At 40.3% G+C, this 16434-nt stretch overlaps 2 protein-coding genes across 2 annotated transcripts in view; both read left to right on the top strand.

The window, feature by feature from the left end:
- The window catches only part of LOC100344696 (mago homolog B, exon junction complex subunit), a 62620-nt gene that overhangs the window by 12105 nt on the left and 34081 nt on the right, over positions 1–16434 (top strand). The window lies entirely within an intron of this gene.
- LOC100350791 (killer cell lectin-like receptor 2) lies at positions 3561–16181 on the top strand. The gene is made up of 8 exons (XM_017338114.3): positions 3561–3679; positions 4858–4974; positions 8020–8109; positions 9244–9486; positions 12022–12164; positions 13243–13349; positions 14738–14896; positions 14975–16181. Exons 1-7 carry the CDS (start codon positions 3670–3672, stop codon positions 14886–14888), a joined length of 861 nt encoding a protein of 286 aa, XP_017193603.3. The 5' UTR covers positions 3561–3669; the 3' UTR covers positions 14889–14896; positions 14975–16181.

The following is a 16434-nucleotide window of genomic DNA, read 5'->3' as shown; positions in this document are numbered from 1 at the left end:
GCTGGAGGCAGTGCTGAAGGATTTAATGCAGCTCTGTACACAGGAGGTGCTCCAGTGAGTGTGTCTCTCTGCCACATTTTCTACTATCATGATTACTTCCACCTCCCCATCTGTCTTCTCAGCACAAATCCCTTTCTTTATTTTTTGGCTTTGGATACCTCATTTCTTGGTTTGGGATGGACAAAGCTGATCTAAGGTTAGCAGAAAGTATTCCTGAAACAGCCAGACTCCACCCATGAAACTTTGCTCATGTGATTGAGCTATGCTGGTCTCAGTTGGGGTTTGTGGGGCATTTCAGCTGACTGCCCCCACATGATGACAAGTGTCAGACACAAAGGTGATTCAGAGATTAAGGATGAGGCCAAGGGACAGATTTAGAGTAACAGACTATACAACCTACACTGGGTGCTTGAGGCCAGAACACGCAGTGGACTGTGTGCAGTCATTTTGGAAGGGAGGTGGGGGAGGCTGGAGCATAGGGAGGCCTTGTGAAGAGGATGGCTTAGTAGTGGCTGGAGGCTGGTGAGGGAAGCAAAGAATAAGCAAGGAACTTGTCAAACCTAGCGAAGCAGGGATGAGGCTGTTTCTGCATAATGCATCTCCCCTGCTGTTCTCCACCTCACTCGCATGCCCACACAATTTATTAACAACTATCACCTCACTTGAAGAACCATTTAATCAGCTAAGTAATAGGCAGGTAGAGAGTCACATAGAGAGAGAGAGAGAGAGAGCTTCCATCCACCAGTTCTCTCCCCAAAGGCTTGCAATGTGCAGGGCTGGGCCAAGGCTGAAGCCAGGAGCCCAGACCTCAGTCTGGGGGTCAGATACTGGGGTGCACATCAGAGGGCAGCGAGAGTCAGTAAGAGAGCTTAGACTGAACTCAGGCTCTCAGATCTGGGCATCCCAAGGAGTATCTTAACCACTGCACCTTATGGGTTTCATGAAACTGTAGTCAGAAGATTGAAAAGACATCAATCAAGTGAAAGCAAATTTCAGTGTGAGATGTGAATATGTCCTGCAGAGTCTGGCTCGTGGTATCAGAGTTACACAAATGAATTTCTTTTTAAACTCTAATATATATGAAAACGTGAGGCCTGAAAAATGTGGAGACAGCTATTAGAAGTAAGATTTGAGGACCAAACTCAAGGAGAGGAATAACTTATCAGCATTTCTTCTCAAAAATCAAACGTGAGGAGTTGGAATTGTGGTACGATGGGACATGGCGGCATGCCAGCTGCTCCACTTTCAATCCAGCTTCCTGCTAATGTGCTTGGGAAGGCAGCAGTACCCAAGTACTGAGTCTGTGCCATCCACATGGAGACCTGGATGTAGTTCCTGGTTCCTGGCCCAGCCCTGGCTGTTGCAGCCATTTAGGGAGTGAACCAGTGCATGGAAGATTCTCTCTCTCTTTCTCTCTCTCTCTTTCTCTTTCTTTCTCACCCCTCTCCCTATAGTTCTGCCTTTCAAATAAATAAATCAAAAAAATTTAAATGTGAATATTTTCACACACAACTGGTGGAAACAAATGGGTTCATTAATGCACATGCTCTTAACCCCATAATTTTGTGTTTAACTTAGTTTTTTTTAAATCATTTTATAGTAGCAGCTTTATTTTTTTTCTTTCTTTCTTTCTTTCTTTTTTTTTTTTTTGACAGGCAGAGTGGAGAGAGAGACAGAGACAAAGGTCCTCCTTTACCGTTGGTTCACCCTCCAATGGCCGCCGCGGCCCGCGCATCACGCTGATCCGAAGTCAGGAGCCATGTGCTTTTCCTGGTCTCCCATGCGGGTGCAGGACCCAAGGACTTGGGCCATCCTCCACTGCACTCCCTGGCCATAGCAGAGAGCTGGCCTGGAAGAGGGGCAATCGGGACAGAATGTGGCACCCCGACCGGGACTAGAACCCGGTGTGCCAGCGTCGCAGGCGGAGGATTAGCCTAGTGAGCCGCAGTGCAGGCCTAACTTAGTTTCTAACAAAACATGCAAAAGTACCGGCAAATTACTTTTTACACTAGCAAAGACTGTAAAACAACTTAAATGTTCAATAGCAAAGGGTTGCTTAAATAAACTATGGGTGTACCCATGTGGGTAATTACTATGATGGTTTTTAAATCATGTCTTAGAGGTGGTTGTTGTGGTGCAGAGGGTTAGACCAACAATGGTTTATACCTAGCCCAGCCCAGGCCTGCTGTGGGCATTTGGAGATTGAACCAGCAGATAAAGAGCTGTCTTTGTTGCTTTGCCCTTCAAATACATAAAAATGAATGATTTGTGTGCTTTTTTTTTTTTTTTTGACAGGCAGAGTGGACAGTGAGAGAGAGAGAGAGACAGAGAGAAAGGTCTTCCTTTTGCCGTAGGTTCACCCTTCCAATGGCCACCGAGGCTGGCGCGCTGCGGCCAGCGCATCGCGCTGATCCGAAGGCAGGAGCCAGGTGCTTCTCCTGGTCTCCCATGCGGGTGCAGGGCCCAAGGACCTGGGCCATCCTCCACTGCACTCCCTGGCCATAGCAGAGAGCTGGCCTGGAAGAGGGGCAACCGGGACAGAATCCAGTGCCCCGACCGGGACTAGAACCCGGTGTGCCGGTGCCGCAAGGCGGAAGATTAGCCTATTGAGCCACGGCGCCGGCCTGTTTTTTGTTTTACATGAATACATTTAAAGTGAAGAAGTGCTTATTATTAGAAAAGAATAAAGTGGGGCCCGCACTGTGGCCCAACCAGTTAGTGCCCTGTCCTGCAGCACTGGTATCCCATATTGGAGCAGGTTTGAGTCTTGGCTGCTCCACTTCCGATTCAACTCTCTTCTGATGGCCTGGGAGAGCAATCGAAGATGGCCCAAGTGCTTGGGCCCCTGTACCTGCCAGAAGACCTGGAAGAAGGTCCTGGCTCCTGGCGTCAGCCTGGCCCAACTCTGGCTGATGTGGCCATTTGGAGATTGAACTTGTAGATGGAAGACCTCTCTGTCTCTACCAGCCTCTGTAGCTCTACCATTAAAATAATAAAATAAATCTTTAAAAAAATAATAAAGGGGAAGCACTGTGTAATGATACCAGCATAATGTATCAACAAAATACTTGAAGAATATAAACCAAATTTTTATAGACAGGTGTTTTTTAAAAAAAATTAAAAACACATTTACCTGAAATAAAAATGAACCAAAAAGGATAATCTTTTTTTTTTTAAATAGTAACTTATAACAGAAGCTTTCTAACAGAGAGGGAATTATTTAAACCAAGAGCTCAAGAAATGAGTTCTGTCCCTTTTTGTATAAACACACAAATGTTTTGCCCATCCCTTTGACTGGTGGTTTGTTTTGCATCTGTTACTTTTATGTTAATGATATTCATCTTGTTTTCCACAACCATGTGTTTCTCTGTCTTTTCAGTCCGTAAATATTGGTTTTGAGTGCTATTTTGCAAAAATGCTAAATGGTTGATTAGTTGAAATGGAGGAAGACACAGTGCATGACCATCTTTCCTTTCCTGTAAACAACAGCTTTCATCATTCAGTTTCCTCTACCACTTCACCAGGAGGGGCAGAGCATTTTGAGTCGGAGTATCCTCACTCAGAGGCAATTTGCTTCTTGTCGTAGAGCCCCTAGGGGATTTTGGACCGGCGTGGACGACTTCTCCCTCATATTGGGGTCGGTTTCTTCCACCTGCATCACTGCACGGCATGGATCCAGGTAACACCTGCTTTTATTCCCTTGGATCTTAGCACCTGGGTATCCTATTAATTCTACTTATTCTAGGAATATGGCACTGAACTACAAGTGACATGACCTGAGAAGGAGCCTGGTAGGAAAGCATTCCCTCTCATTGCATTAGAATTGCATGGACTCTGCAGTGTGTCAAAATTGAGGTTCAGCGTCCAGGATGAGTTATCTTCTCTTTCTCAATATGCTATGAGTTTTGCTTTGTGTTATGAACATGAAGAAGAGTGATTTGAGTAGATATTTTTCCTTGGCTCTAATGATTTATGTATCATCCATCCATATTGAAGGATTCTGTAGCAGAAATGTTCAGTTTTTTTTACAGATTTCCTGCTTCTTAGATATAATCTTCTCTCTGACATGAATGTAAGAAGCAAGGTAAATTTAAAATTTGATTACTTTGTAATTTCTTTCTACATTGATATTTATTGCTAGATTAACTAAAAGGCATTAACTAAAGATTAGCTATAATGAATTTTATTTTCACAAAAGCAACATCATATATGGGAACCTAAGAGATTTTTATTCAGCTTATCTTGTACAAGACACTGGACTCTGAAATGTTAACCAACTTGTGATATTCACCCTCAGATAATCATTTCCAGTTGGTCTTTCAGATATACTTTGGGAAATACTCTATTAGAGTGTTTCAAAAGAATACAAGAGCTTTTAACTTATATGCATATCAAAATATGTATTTTTAAGCCAAACCATTTATACTCTTTCAGAATGAAGAATTATTGTTGTTAGAATCAACCATTTAAACGTGTTTCAGAGTTTTGAGATGGAACTAATTTGTCATAATATTTTTAGATGTATGTTGAACATTTTGAGTGAAATTGAGTAAATAGGACAATAATCTACTGGCAATCTTTTTCTTTCGTTTGTGTTTTCTGATAACCATGGCAGTGATCACTAGGATTATAAATGATTTTAATGGAAATGTTAACAGGATTTCCACTTCTAATATAAATCAGACTGTCTGTGTACTTGCAGGAGTAGATAAAGATGTACACAGAGATGCACAAACACACACACAATTAGCTCTCACCATCACGTCGGGAATGTTCCTTGAAGCTTCCATTTTGATTTTTCTTTAGAAGCCACCGTGTAGCAAAGTTTTGATGCCAGATATGTTTCTCTTCTTTTAGAGATGAGCGATCAGGAGGTGACTTATTCAGCTTTAAGATTTCCTCAGTCTTCTTCAGAATCGCAAAATGGATTAAGACCTGATGGCACTCGAAGGAGCGGAAAAACTGATGATAAAGGTATATATAAAAATATTTTAAAAACAATTTATTCATTTATTTATTTTAAAGGTAAAGTGGCAGAGAGGGAGAGACAAAGAGAGAACCACTGGTTCACTATAAATGGGCACAGTAGCCGGGGTTGGGTTAGGCAGAAGCCATGAGCTTAGGACTCCCTCTGGGTCTCCCACATGGGTGGCAGACACCAAAATGCTTGAGTGATCTTCTGAGGCTTTCTCAGGGGCATTAACAGAGAGCTGGATAAGAAGTGGAGCAGCTGAGACATGAATGGGTATTGTGATATGGGATGCCTGCATTGCAACTGGCTGCTTAACCCACCACATCATAATGCTGACCCCAATGTATATATTTTATGCCTCTAAATTCACCTGTTGTTTATGGATTGCCAAACTTGAGGCCTAGAAAAAGTTCATTTAGATGCTTCTGATTGTCAAGTGGTTATAAGACACTATAACGAGGCAGAATAGTAGAACAGAAAACTTGAAAGGACAGTTGGCAGGATGGAGAAATTAATGAATCCTATGAGCAGCTAATAGACTGCTTTTATGCAAGTTTGGTCAATATGATTTGTGAGGCCTTTAAAAGTAAAACACAGAAAAATGTCCCAAGAAAATGTAGCATATCTTAGGGAATGTTTACAAAGTGAAAAATATGTGTTAAAAACAAAGTTATTCAGACAACACATTTTAGGCGCCTTAAGAATATATATCTGCTTACACTGGTCTTGTTTGTAAAATCTCTTCGACACTTACCCTATCTTTTTGATCGGTTGTGTACTTATACTTATCACTTTACCAAGTGGGCTGGCATTGTTACATGCCTTCTTGATAAGATTGAGTTGAAATCCCCTGGCACATTTCTAGTTCCACCATTTAGGTAAGTCCGAGTGAGCCTGTGCCGACCTATATATCTCCTCCCTCTCTTATTCCCACTCCTGTGTTTAACAGAGATCACTTTTATTTTAATTTTTACATGCCTAAGAATGATTGTGTATTGATTACAGAGTTCAACCAATGTTATTAAGTAGAACAAACAGAGCAGCAGCAACAACAACAACAACAAAATACTAAAAGGAATAAAATAGTAAGTTGTTCCTCAACAGTCTAGACAAGGGCTGATCATGTCATTGTCTCTCATAGTCTCCATTTCACTTCAATGGGTATCATTTTAGATGCTCATTTAGTTGCCATCAATCAGGGAGAACATATGATATTTGTCCCTTTTGGACTGGCTTATTTCACTCAGCATGATATTTTCCAGCTTCCTCCATTTTGTTGTAAATGCCCAGATTTCATTGTTTTTTACTGCTGTATAGTGTTCCATAGAGTACATATCCCATAGTTTATCCAGTCATCTGTTGATGGACATTTAGGTTGCTTCCATGTCTTAGCTATTGTGAATTGAGCTGCAACAAATATTGAGGTGCAAATGGCTCTTTTTTTCTCCCCTTTAATTCCATTTGGGTAAATTCCAAGGAATGGGATGGCTGGGTCCTATGGTAGTGCTACATTCAGGTTTCTGAGGACTCTTCAAACTGTCTTCCAAACGCCCAAAACAGCACTCTGGCCTCAGAATCAACCCTTGGGGCATTCGGATCTGGCTAAAAGGTCCATGAGAGTCTCACAGGCATGGAAAGCCATGACACGGTGGCAAAAACAATCTAAATAAAAGATCCTGGAGAACAAGACCCCAGCGGAAGGAACAGGCCATCAAGGAGGGAGGCGCCTTTCTCCGAAGGGAGAAAGGAACCTCCACTGTGATATGGCCTTGACTAAACAAGTTCAGAGTTGGTGAACTCAAGGGGCTTCCATAGCCTAGACAGCTCACGGCAAGAGCCTCGGGGGATTGCTGACACCATAAATAAGAGTGCCAATTGTTAAATCTACAACAGGAGTCACTGGGTACAGGCTCCCCACGTAGGATCTATGTCCTTAATGTGTTCTACTATGAAACTTAAAAACAACACTACTAGTCGAACAATACCCTATACCTTGTGCGGTTGTGTGAGGGCAGCCTGTTGAAATCCCTGCTTAGTATATACTAAGTTGATCTTCTGTATATGAAGGTGATTGAAAATGAAACTCGATGAAGGGTGGGATGGGAGAGGGAGTAGGAGAGGGGAGGACCACGGGAGGGAGGGAGGTTGGGGGGGTACCACAACAATACAAAAGTTGCACTTTGTAAATTCACATTTATTAAATAATAAGAAAAGCATATATATCTGACCTTAAATGCTATGAAGAAGGAAAAAAATCTTCATATCAAAGAGACTTTCTAATTTTTCTATTCTCTCTGTACCTCAAATATTGTCACAATTTAAATTCTAAGCTGAAAATAACTTTTATGATTTTAGTTTGGTGATAATCAATGATACAATTTTTCCAATATGGCGACATCATAGTAAAAGGATAAATATAGTATTGTCTCCAGAAAAACAGGATTGATGGTGAAGCAGGAAAAGTGGATTTCTAGACCCTCCTGTCAGGATGGCCTGTGATCCCTTTTGCAACCCAGAACTCAAGACCATTGCCTGCTTTTCCTTTGCATGATTAGCTGTGATCACAGGAAGGACACGTGTCACTGTGGACTCCCCTGCGGTCTTACGTCAGCTGTCGGTGGTGCCTTAGTAGGGGCCTGCTTTTGAAACCCTGAAGAACTATTCCTGTGCATGGGGACTTCTGTGATGAGTATATCAATCAGAATTTTTTTTTTGAGATTTATTTATTTTATTTGAAAGTCAGATTTACACAGAGAGAAGGAGAGACAGAGAGAGAAGGAGATCTTGCAAATACTGGTTCCTCCCCAGAGAGCTGCAATAGCTGAAGCTAGGTCAGTCCAAAGCTGGGAGCCGGAAGATTCTTCTATCTCCTCCACATCAACCGGAAACCTTAAACTTTAAAACTGTATTTTATATGTTAAAATTTTAAATCACTTGGTAGATATTATCTTGCAAAATTTTTAAAGATCTTCCCTTTGCTTCAAACAGTGTCCCTGATGGAGGTAAGTGGTAACCAGGCTCTCTCTCTCTCTCTTTTTTCTTTAAAGAGTTCTCAGTGCCCAGGCATCTCCTTGCAGTGACTCTTGGAATCCTCTGTTTACTTCTCTCAGTGGCGGTCGCAGTGTTGGTGACAAAGAGTGAGTACTGGAGTCCATCTTTCTAGTCTGAGGACCTGCAGTAACCATGCTTTGTGCAGATACTAACAGTGTTGCTCCCTGTTGAAACTCGGGGACCTCCCAGAGGGTTCTGGACTTTGTTGGTGAGTTTTTCAGGAACACATCACACGGTGGTGTTCACTCTGCTTACCTAGTTCACTGGCTCTGAAGCTGTGGTGAGCTGTCTCATTCTGCAAAATGCACGGGAACATTTCTTTTGGTAGGTTGTTGTGTAGGATTCTGCCATTGAGTTGAGATCATTGTCAGTCTGAGAAAAACACTTTGGCTGTTTATTTATTTATTTTGATGTACATAATAAGGAAACAGTAAGAAGAATTAATATGCACATAGAAGATGATCTGGAATTTAAGCTTTTTTCTTTCTCTTTTTTTCTCATCTTAAGGAAAACCATGGATATACTACATTGGTATGAAATCACCTATTTTCGGATATTTAATCTATTCCAATAATAATTGTATTTTATCTTCATATTTTTAAGTTCAGGCTAAAACGATTTTTTTAATTGAGGTGGGGTGAGAGAGAGAGAAAGAGAGATGGAGAAAGAATCCTTTCTGGGAGTTCACCCCCAGATACCTGCAGCTGGGAGCCAGGATCTCAGCCCAGGTTTTCCACATGGGTGGCAGAAACTCAGCTTCTTGAGTCATCACAGCCTCCTCCCAAGACTCTGGAGTCAGGAGCCAGGGTTGGGCAGTACACTGTACCAGGGTACTCAGTCGTGGGACACGGGCATCTGTCCACAAACATCTGCCTGCTAGGTTAGGTTTTTATCTTCAGAAGATGTATCATTAAATGTTAACTAACTGAATTTTGATTTGCTACTTATTTATAAATGATGTGCTATTAAAAATGAGCTAAACTGTAAAGTACGGTGTTAGCCATCAGGTATTTTATTTAGGCTACTCTTCAGTGGCTATTAGTGAGAAATTTGATGTTTCCATTTCTGTGGTCAGTTCACTGAGGTGTTACTTTCTAAGTGTCAAATTACTGAAATAATCATATGAGTTGGTTGTTAAAGTGAGACTTTTCCTGTTGTCTCTAATTTCACAGTTGGACCTCATGATTGTATTTTTATGATATCAGTGCTGCACGTTTTAGTTTTACAGCTTATTCAAGAAAAGCATCAACAGCAGGAAATTCTAGGAAACCTCACTCAAATGTACCACGTCGTGCAAAACGATGACTACTTAAAGAAGCAACTCTTGGCAAATAAGTCTTTAGAATATGACACTCTCAAAAATAAAACCCTTCTAATGGAAAATGCACTGAAGTCACCCTTTTTAAAACAGAATGGACGCTGTGCAAAAAAAGATACCGTCCCGAAATCTGTGCACAATCCAGGTATGGAAGAAATGTGGGAGGATTCACTGTGTCGTCTTGGTCATTTCTTCCCCTCTAGAAGCCTTGCCATCTATGCCTAGTGATCTATGGGTCTACTGGACAGCTTTGAATTTGTGCCTTTCAGATGCAGGGTGTTGGAATCCCTGGAACCACATTTGCATGTGTAGAGCCCTGTGGTTCCCCAGACTCCATGGCAGTTTTTGCCTCCTCTCTATTCCCAGATGGTGAAACAGTATGCCAGACCCCTAGCAATTCAGCTGATCTGGCCCTGTGAGACTTGGGGTGTTGCTCACATAAAATGCAGAGGCTTTCAGTAAAAATATTACCTACAACGGGCACAACAGTTTTATTTGAATGCTGCTGTAGAGATATTTTGTGGTATGTGTGTGTGTGTGTGTATGTTGGTGTGTCTGCCTTGACTTCAGATATTTTTTCTATATGTGACCACCAATACCAGTGTAATTTTAAAGATTCATGGAAAATGCACCTTATTAAACAATTCTACAGGGATTTCAAAAAATTGGCACCCAAAGAAGCTTATATTTTCATGAACACTTTTTCTTTTTTTCATGAGCTTTTGAAAGTACCGTAATAATATACTCCCTGCAAGATATCTGCGAGATTTGTCCTAGTGTTGACATTTATACAAACACCCAAGAGATAAAAATATTAAATCTCATGCAGTAAGTACTAAAATGTTGCCTAATGATGGAATGAATTGTCCAGATTATAAACAACCAGTAAATATTCATATATTTAAAATAACTTTTGTATATTTAATTATATTACTTAGTAGAAATTTAGTTTCCATTTATAAGTTTTTATACTATAAATATAAATATATAAAGGGAAGAGAAATGTTTCTACATATAATTTTAGAGATTTTATTTTAAAGATTATTTCTTTGAAAGGCAGAGTTACAGAGAGGCAGAGACACAGAGAGAGAGGAAAGGTCTTTCACCAGCTGGTTCATTCTTCAGATTGCCAAAATGGGCAGAGCTGGAGCCAATCCGAAGCCAGGAGCCTGGAGCTTAATCCAGGTCTCCCACAGGAATGCAGGTAGAAGGACTTGGTCCATCTTCTGCTGTTTTTCCCAGGCCATAGCAGAGAGCTGGATCGGAACTGGAGCAGCTGGGACTTGAACTTGCACCCATATGGGATGCTGGCACTGCAGGTGGTGGCTTTACCACCTAACCAGAGAGAGAGAGAGATAGAGAGAGAGAGAGAGAGAAGCAGAGAGAAAGGTCTTGGCCCCATGGCTGGAGCCAAGCTGAGCCAAAGCCAGAAGGCAGGAGCTTCTTCTGGGTCTCCCATGAGGGTGCAGGGGTCCAAAACACATGGGCCATCTTCACTGCTTTCTCAGGCCATAAGCAGAGAGTTGGATTTGAAGAGGAGCACCAGGGACATGAACCGGAGCCCATATGGAGTACCAGGGCCTCAGGTGGACACTTAGCCTACTATACCACAATGCCGGTCACCAAAATATACTTTTAAATTAGAAAGCATCTTAAAATATTTTTGAAAAACTTAGATTATTTTTATTATTTTGAAGCATCCTAGAATATTTTTAAAAACTTAGACTATTTTTTTATTATTTTAAAACATCTTTATTGAGCTATTATTAGCATCCAAAACTTCATAGATTAAATATACATGATTTGACGAATGGACACATGCATCCAACCATGACTCAATCTCCATAATAAGGAAAATAGACTTTTATATCACCTCCCAACGTGTCCTTTGTTGTTCACCGTGGTAAGAACACTGACTGTGAGATCTTTAAATTTTAAGTGTATGATACAGCGTCCCTCACCGTGGGCACTATGTTGTACAGTAGATCTCTGGAACTTGTTCCTCACACATAACTGAAAGATTACACTCAGAGAACAAAATTTTCCATTTCCCTGCCCACCACCTCTGCACAACCTCCTTCTATTCTGTCTTCCCATGGGTTTGGCCACTGCAGATACCACAGAGAAGTGCAATCATGAGGAGTTATCTCCCGTGTACTGATGTGTCCCGACACTGTGAGACTCTTGTCTTTTCAGACTATATCCTCACAATCAAATGCAGTTGTAACTCTTTAAGCATTTTAAGAGAATTATTCTATTTAAAAATTTTTGATCAGAACATACTACTTGGACATAGTATGGGTCTCATGTAATATTTTAACACATAAACATGGTGCAAACCAATCACATTTAGACTTTTCATTTTCCTGTCCTTTCTTTGTGTTTGGAGCCCACAAGCTCCCCTCTTCCAGTTCTTCAGTGATAATTCATCCTGGTGAAGTCTGGTCACCGTACTGACTGAAGGAACACTAAAACTTGATACTGCACCTGACTGTGTTTTGGGACTTAGCTAACCTCTCTCTACACATTGCCAACCTCCACCCTCAACCTTAACCAGCCACTAATTATTATAGATAGGCTTGAGCCTTTGTGTCAGTTAGGGGTGGCTGATAAATATATTGTTCTCATTCACAGATGACTAGATAATAAGAAATTCAATGACTGTCCTCACTTGTTGTAGGTAAAGTCCATGAAGACTACTGGTCCTGTTATGGAGTAAACTGCTATTATTTTATTCTGCAAGATAACACCTGGGAGCAATGTAAACAAACCTGCCAAAGTTACGGTTCCTCCCTTTTGAAGATTGACAATGAACATGAACAGGTATCACAGACTCCTCCATGTACTCTGAATCTCATGAATGTGTCTCCCCTGTGACCCAAGATGCTGCGAAGGGGAGGGTGGTCCAGAAAGAGGGATCTTCAGCTATTCTTCCTATTCTGTGGGGAAGATTATAGAGTTCAGAATCTCCCTGGAAACCCTGTCTGCTAATAAGCATATGATCCTGCTACTCATTGAGTGTTCAATGCACATGATCTATTATGACGATGATTATGAAGGGTGAAGTTTGTAATCCTCTCTCTTCAAGGAGACTGCAGTAGTGCCACTTACAAGAAAATATGCCTTTCCTTGGAGGAAGTACTTATCTGAACCTTTGGTAGCCTGTACCCTAGAACCACAGTTATTTTTTCCCTATGGGGTGGCAAGCAGTGGGGGTGCAGCATAGTCCAGGAGCGCTGGATCAGAAGAGGAGCATCTGGGACTAGAACTGGTGCCCATATGGGATGCCAGCGCTTCAGGCCAGCGCTTTAACCCGCTGCACCACAGCGCTGGCTGTTATAGTAAATTTTAGACATTTTTAATATTCCCAAACACTTACTCCCCCCCTTTTATCTCTTCCAACTACTTACCTAAAAGCAAGGCTTTCTTCTGTGAGTGAAGAGTGTAATGCACACCCCCCACACAATCAGTTTTTCTTTTAAGAAGTTTGTTTTGAAGACTTCTTCTTTCATTTAAGATCATGCAGTGCTACCTTCTCTACACCATGACATATTCTTTTGGATCATGAGTTTGAATAGTTTTCTGAAGTGTCATACATTATCTAACAAATTTCTTATTTGTAGGTATTTTAATTTAAACATTTTCCATGCTTTAACTAATTCATGAGACTGGCAACCGATTTTAATGTATATAAATCATCTCCTAAGGAAATGTTCTTTGGAAAATGAAAATGTAGGCTTTGTAGAATGAGAGATTTTTCTATGAATCAGGGGTGAAGGGTGTTGTGGAGACTGACAGAGTACTGGCTGTGGATACAGCTTTTGTCCCTCTACCTGTTTTTCTTCCCACTCTTCCAACAGAAGGGAACTCATTCCCATGATGTGTTTTGTTTCCTTTGTAGGCATTTGTTCAATTTCAGATTCATGGAAATATGTATTGGATTGGATTGTCATATAGTGATGTGGAATGCAAATGGAAATGGCTTGATGATGGCACATCACCTGGAATGTAAGATTCTGAAATGTATTCAGACTCTAACATTGGTGTGGGAGTTGGAAGGATTGTGTCTAACAAGTCATTGCTCATTTCACAGTTTTTTTTTTTTTGAAGTAAATTCCATTTAATAAAAGAAGAATTAGGAAGAAAGTATTTTAGTAAGTGGTGTTAATAGAGAAGAGATATTTGGCATTAGTAATGATAAAAGCATACCAAACACATGCAGTATGAGTTATGAAACAAACAAAATGAAACACAGTCATTGTTTAGGTAAATATGAAGTGATTGTACCATCCTGACTAAATAGTAGTTATTCCTGGCATGGGCGCTGTGGCACAGTGGGTTAAGCCTCTGCCTGTGGCACCAGCATCCTATATGGGCACATTTTATGTCCTGGCTGTTCCTCTCCTGATCCAGCTCTCTGCTTATGGCCTGGCAAAGCATTGGAAGACAGCCCAAGTCCTTGACCCCTGCACACACATGGGAGACTGGAAGAAGCGCCTGTCTCCGGGCTCCTGGCATCAGATTGGTCCAGCTCTGTCCATTGTGGTCATTAGGGGAGCAAAGCAGCAGATGAAGACCTCTCTCTCTGTCTCTCCCTGTCTCTGTCTGTAACTCTACCTCTCAAATAAATAAATAAACATAAAAAAAAAACACTCTAGAATGGTCTTGAGCCCTCCATTTAAGCAAAAGAGAAAAAAGAATAATCTCACCTAAGAATTCAGAATCACAAAAAAAAACCACCACATATGTACTCCTGCCTCTACTTAAGCCTCAGCCTAAGTGTGAATCTACTTTCTGACTGATGAACATATTCAAGGAGGTGCAACATCTTATTTATCTATCATTTTAACTAAGTAGGAAAGTAGTTCTGCCACCTAATGAACCTTTTTTTTAGATAGACACCATGCTTTGATAGTTTTCTGTGGACTGCCATGGTTTTGCTTAACTACTGTTTGTTGATGGGGAAGACAAAGAAATAAACCAAAACATCAATCAAACTATCTAATCTCTGACTATATTTCATTCTGTTTTTTCTCCTTAAAGTATATGCACGTGAGACCTGGTTGTCTGTGTCACAGAAATTCAGTTCTACTTTTAAATTTCTCACTTCTATTAAAAAAATAAAGTAAGAAAGTAGGTTTGGTATATTATGATCCCAAAGCCATTTTGCAAAGTAATTTTTTCTGCTGACCAAAAGTTCAGAGTGTGGAACAAACTGGGAGATTTTAGGTAAATGTGTTTAATGGGCTAAGAATAAAGAAAATATTTCGATGTTGAAGTTATGAAGAACATTTATATTTATTAGGAATTTAAGAAATAGAATTTAAAACGTTCATGAAGATGTCATTGGAAAATTCGGATTTAAACAGTTGACCTTTGTATTTTCTGTTCTGCAGGAATTTGAAAATGATGAGTTCACCTCCTAGGAAAGAAAAATGTGTATTTTTGGCCACAACAAGATTAGCATATGGCGATTGCTCTAGAACCTACAGTTGTGTCTGTAAAAAGAGAATTAATTGTAATTTCCCTTCTTCAATGTGCACTTAGAAGAACAGGTAACATTGGAAATGCTGCCCTGCTTTTGTGTCCTGTAGTAATTTGGGGTCACTGCTAACACCTGTTTCTGACTGCAGGGTTCAGTGCAGTGTGGACACAGGAGCTGGAAGAGGAAGCACATCTTCTCCTGAGCCCTGATCAGGAGGCCAGACGCCATCTTCTTCCTGTGGGGAGTGGGAGCTTCATCTTTGGGAGCAGCTGCTCCTCTATTGTGGTTCTCAGGCATCACTCTTCCCGCTTCCCTGAACAACCCGGGACCTGTTAGAGCATCCTAATGCATGGCCTCGATCTTTCCTTATCAATAGGATAAAACATGTCAATGTTATCAGACCATGGAAGTACAATTAAGAACTAGGATATAGTTATATTTTTACTATGTAGAAGCATACCTCGTCTTTAAAACTATTTTGTTATAGAATTTAAATTCAAATTTACTGAATAGTTGAAAGAATACTACAAGACAGACCCATGCAACTTTTACCCACAGTTATCAGTTATTTGTATTTTGCTGTGTTTTCCTGTTTCTCTTTCACATTTTTCTCATTGTCGATCCATCTGAAAATAAATTGAAGATATGCCCTGGTTTCTGAATATTTTTGAAGAAAAGGACTTTGTCTAATATAACCATGCTGCAATTATGAAAATCAGGAAATTTAGCAATGATACAGCATTATGATCTAATCTATAAACCACATTCCAATTTGTCCATTGTCCTAATATTGTCATTTATGGGTATTTTTCTCCATGTTCACAATAATACAATGCATTTAATCATCATATTGATGACATGTCCTTTAATCTGGAATAAGTGTTTAAATTTTCTTTGTCTTTTGACCTTGAAATGAAAAAAACTCAACCTTATTGAGTTAGACTATCCATACAATAGACTGTACCCATTTTAAGTCATGGGGGATATAGGTTTTAATCTGTTTACCTCTCACATGCTAGCAAATCAAAATCTAGAACATTTGCATCAGCTCCAGAACTTCCATTCTGCCTCACACCAGCCACCTGGCCTCTGTCCACCAGCGATGCTCTTTCTGTCACTATCAATTTGTTTAGCTTATTCTAGAACTACATGCATCCTGTGGATTTTTTTTTCCTGGCTGCTTTTGGATCAGCATGTGTTTAAAATTAATCAGTGGTTTTTCATGGATCAGCAGTTCCCTCTCTTTGTTATTTAGTATTCTATTGTTCAGCTAGAGCACATCTGTTCACTCAGTTATGGACATTGGATACATTTCTCATTTTTGGCTACTGTGAATAAAGCTGCCATGAAATTTATGTGTGGGTCTCTGTGTGTGGGGATATATTTCTGTCTCTTTTTAATAACTATCTAAGAATCTGATTTCTGGATCATAGGTAAGTACATGTTTAATTTGATAAGAAGCTCATATACTGATTTTCAATGTAGTTACATCATTTTTACTCTCCCAGTAGCAACAAATGTGAGTTCCAATTGCTCCCCATCATTGTCAACATTTTCATTTTAGCTATTGTGGCCAGTGTGCAGTGGCATCTGGTGTTTTTAAATTTA

This window comes from Oryctolagus cuniculus, chromosome 9 (assembly GCF_964237555.1).
Source record: "Oryctolagus cuniculus chromosome 9, mOryCun1.1, whole genome shotgun sequence".
Lineage (NCBI taxonomy): Eukaryota > Metazoa > Chordata > Mammalia > Lagomorpha > Leporidae > Oryctolagus > Oryctolagus cuniculus.
Note: the sequence above shows the minus strand (reverse complement) of the source record. Positions and strands in the feature narration are given on the sequence as shown.

Coding starts and splice junctions, on each gene's coding strand:
- LOC100350791 (XM_017338114.3), top strand. Junction 8,110..9,243: donor CGCAGTGTTGGTGACAAAGA/GTGAGTACTGGA, acceptor TGCACGTTTTAG/TTTTACAGCTTATTCAAGAA. Junction 13,350..14,737: donor GATGGCACATCACCTGGAAT/GTAAGATTCTGA, acceptor TCTGTTCTGCAG/GAATTTGAAAATGATGAGTT.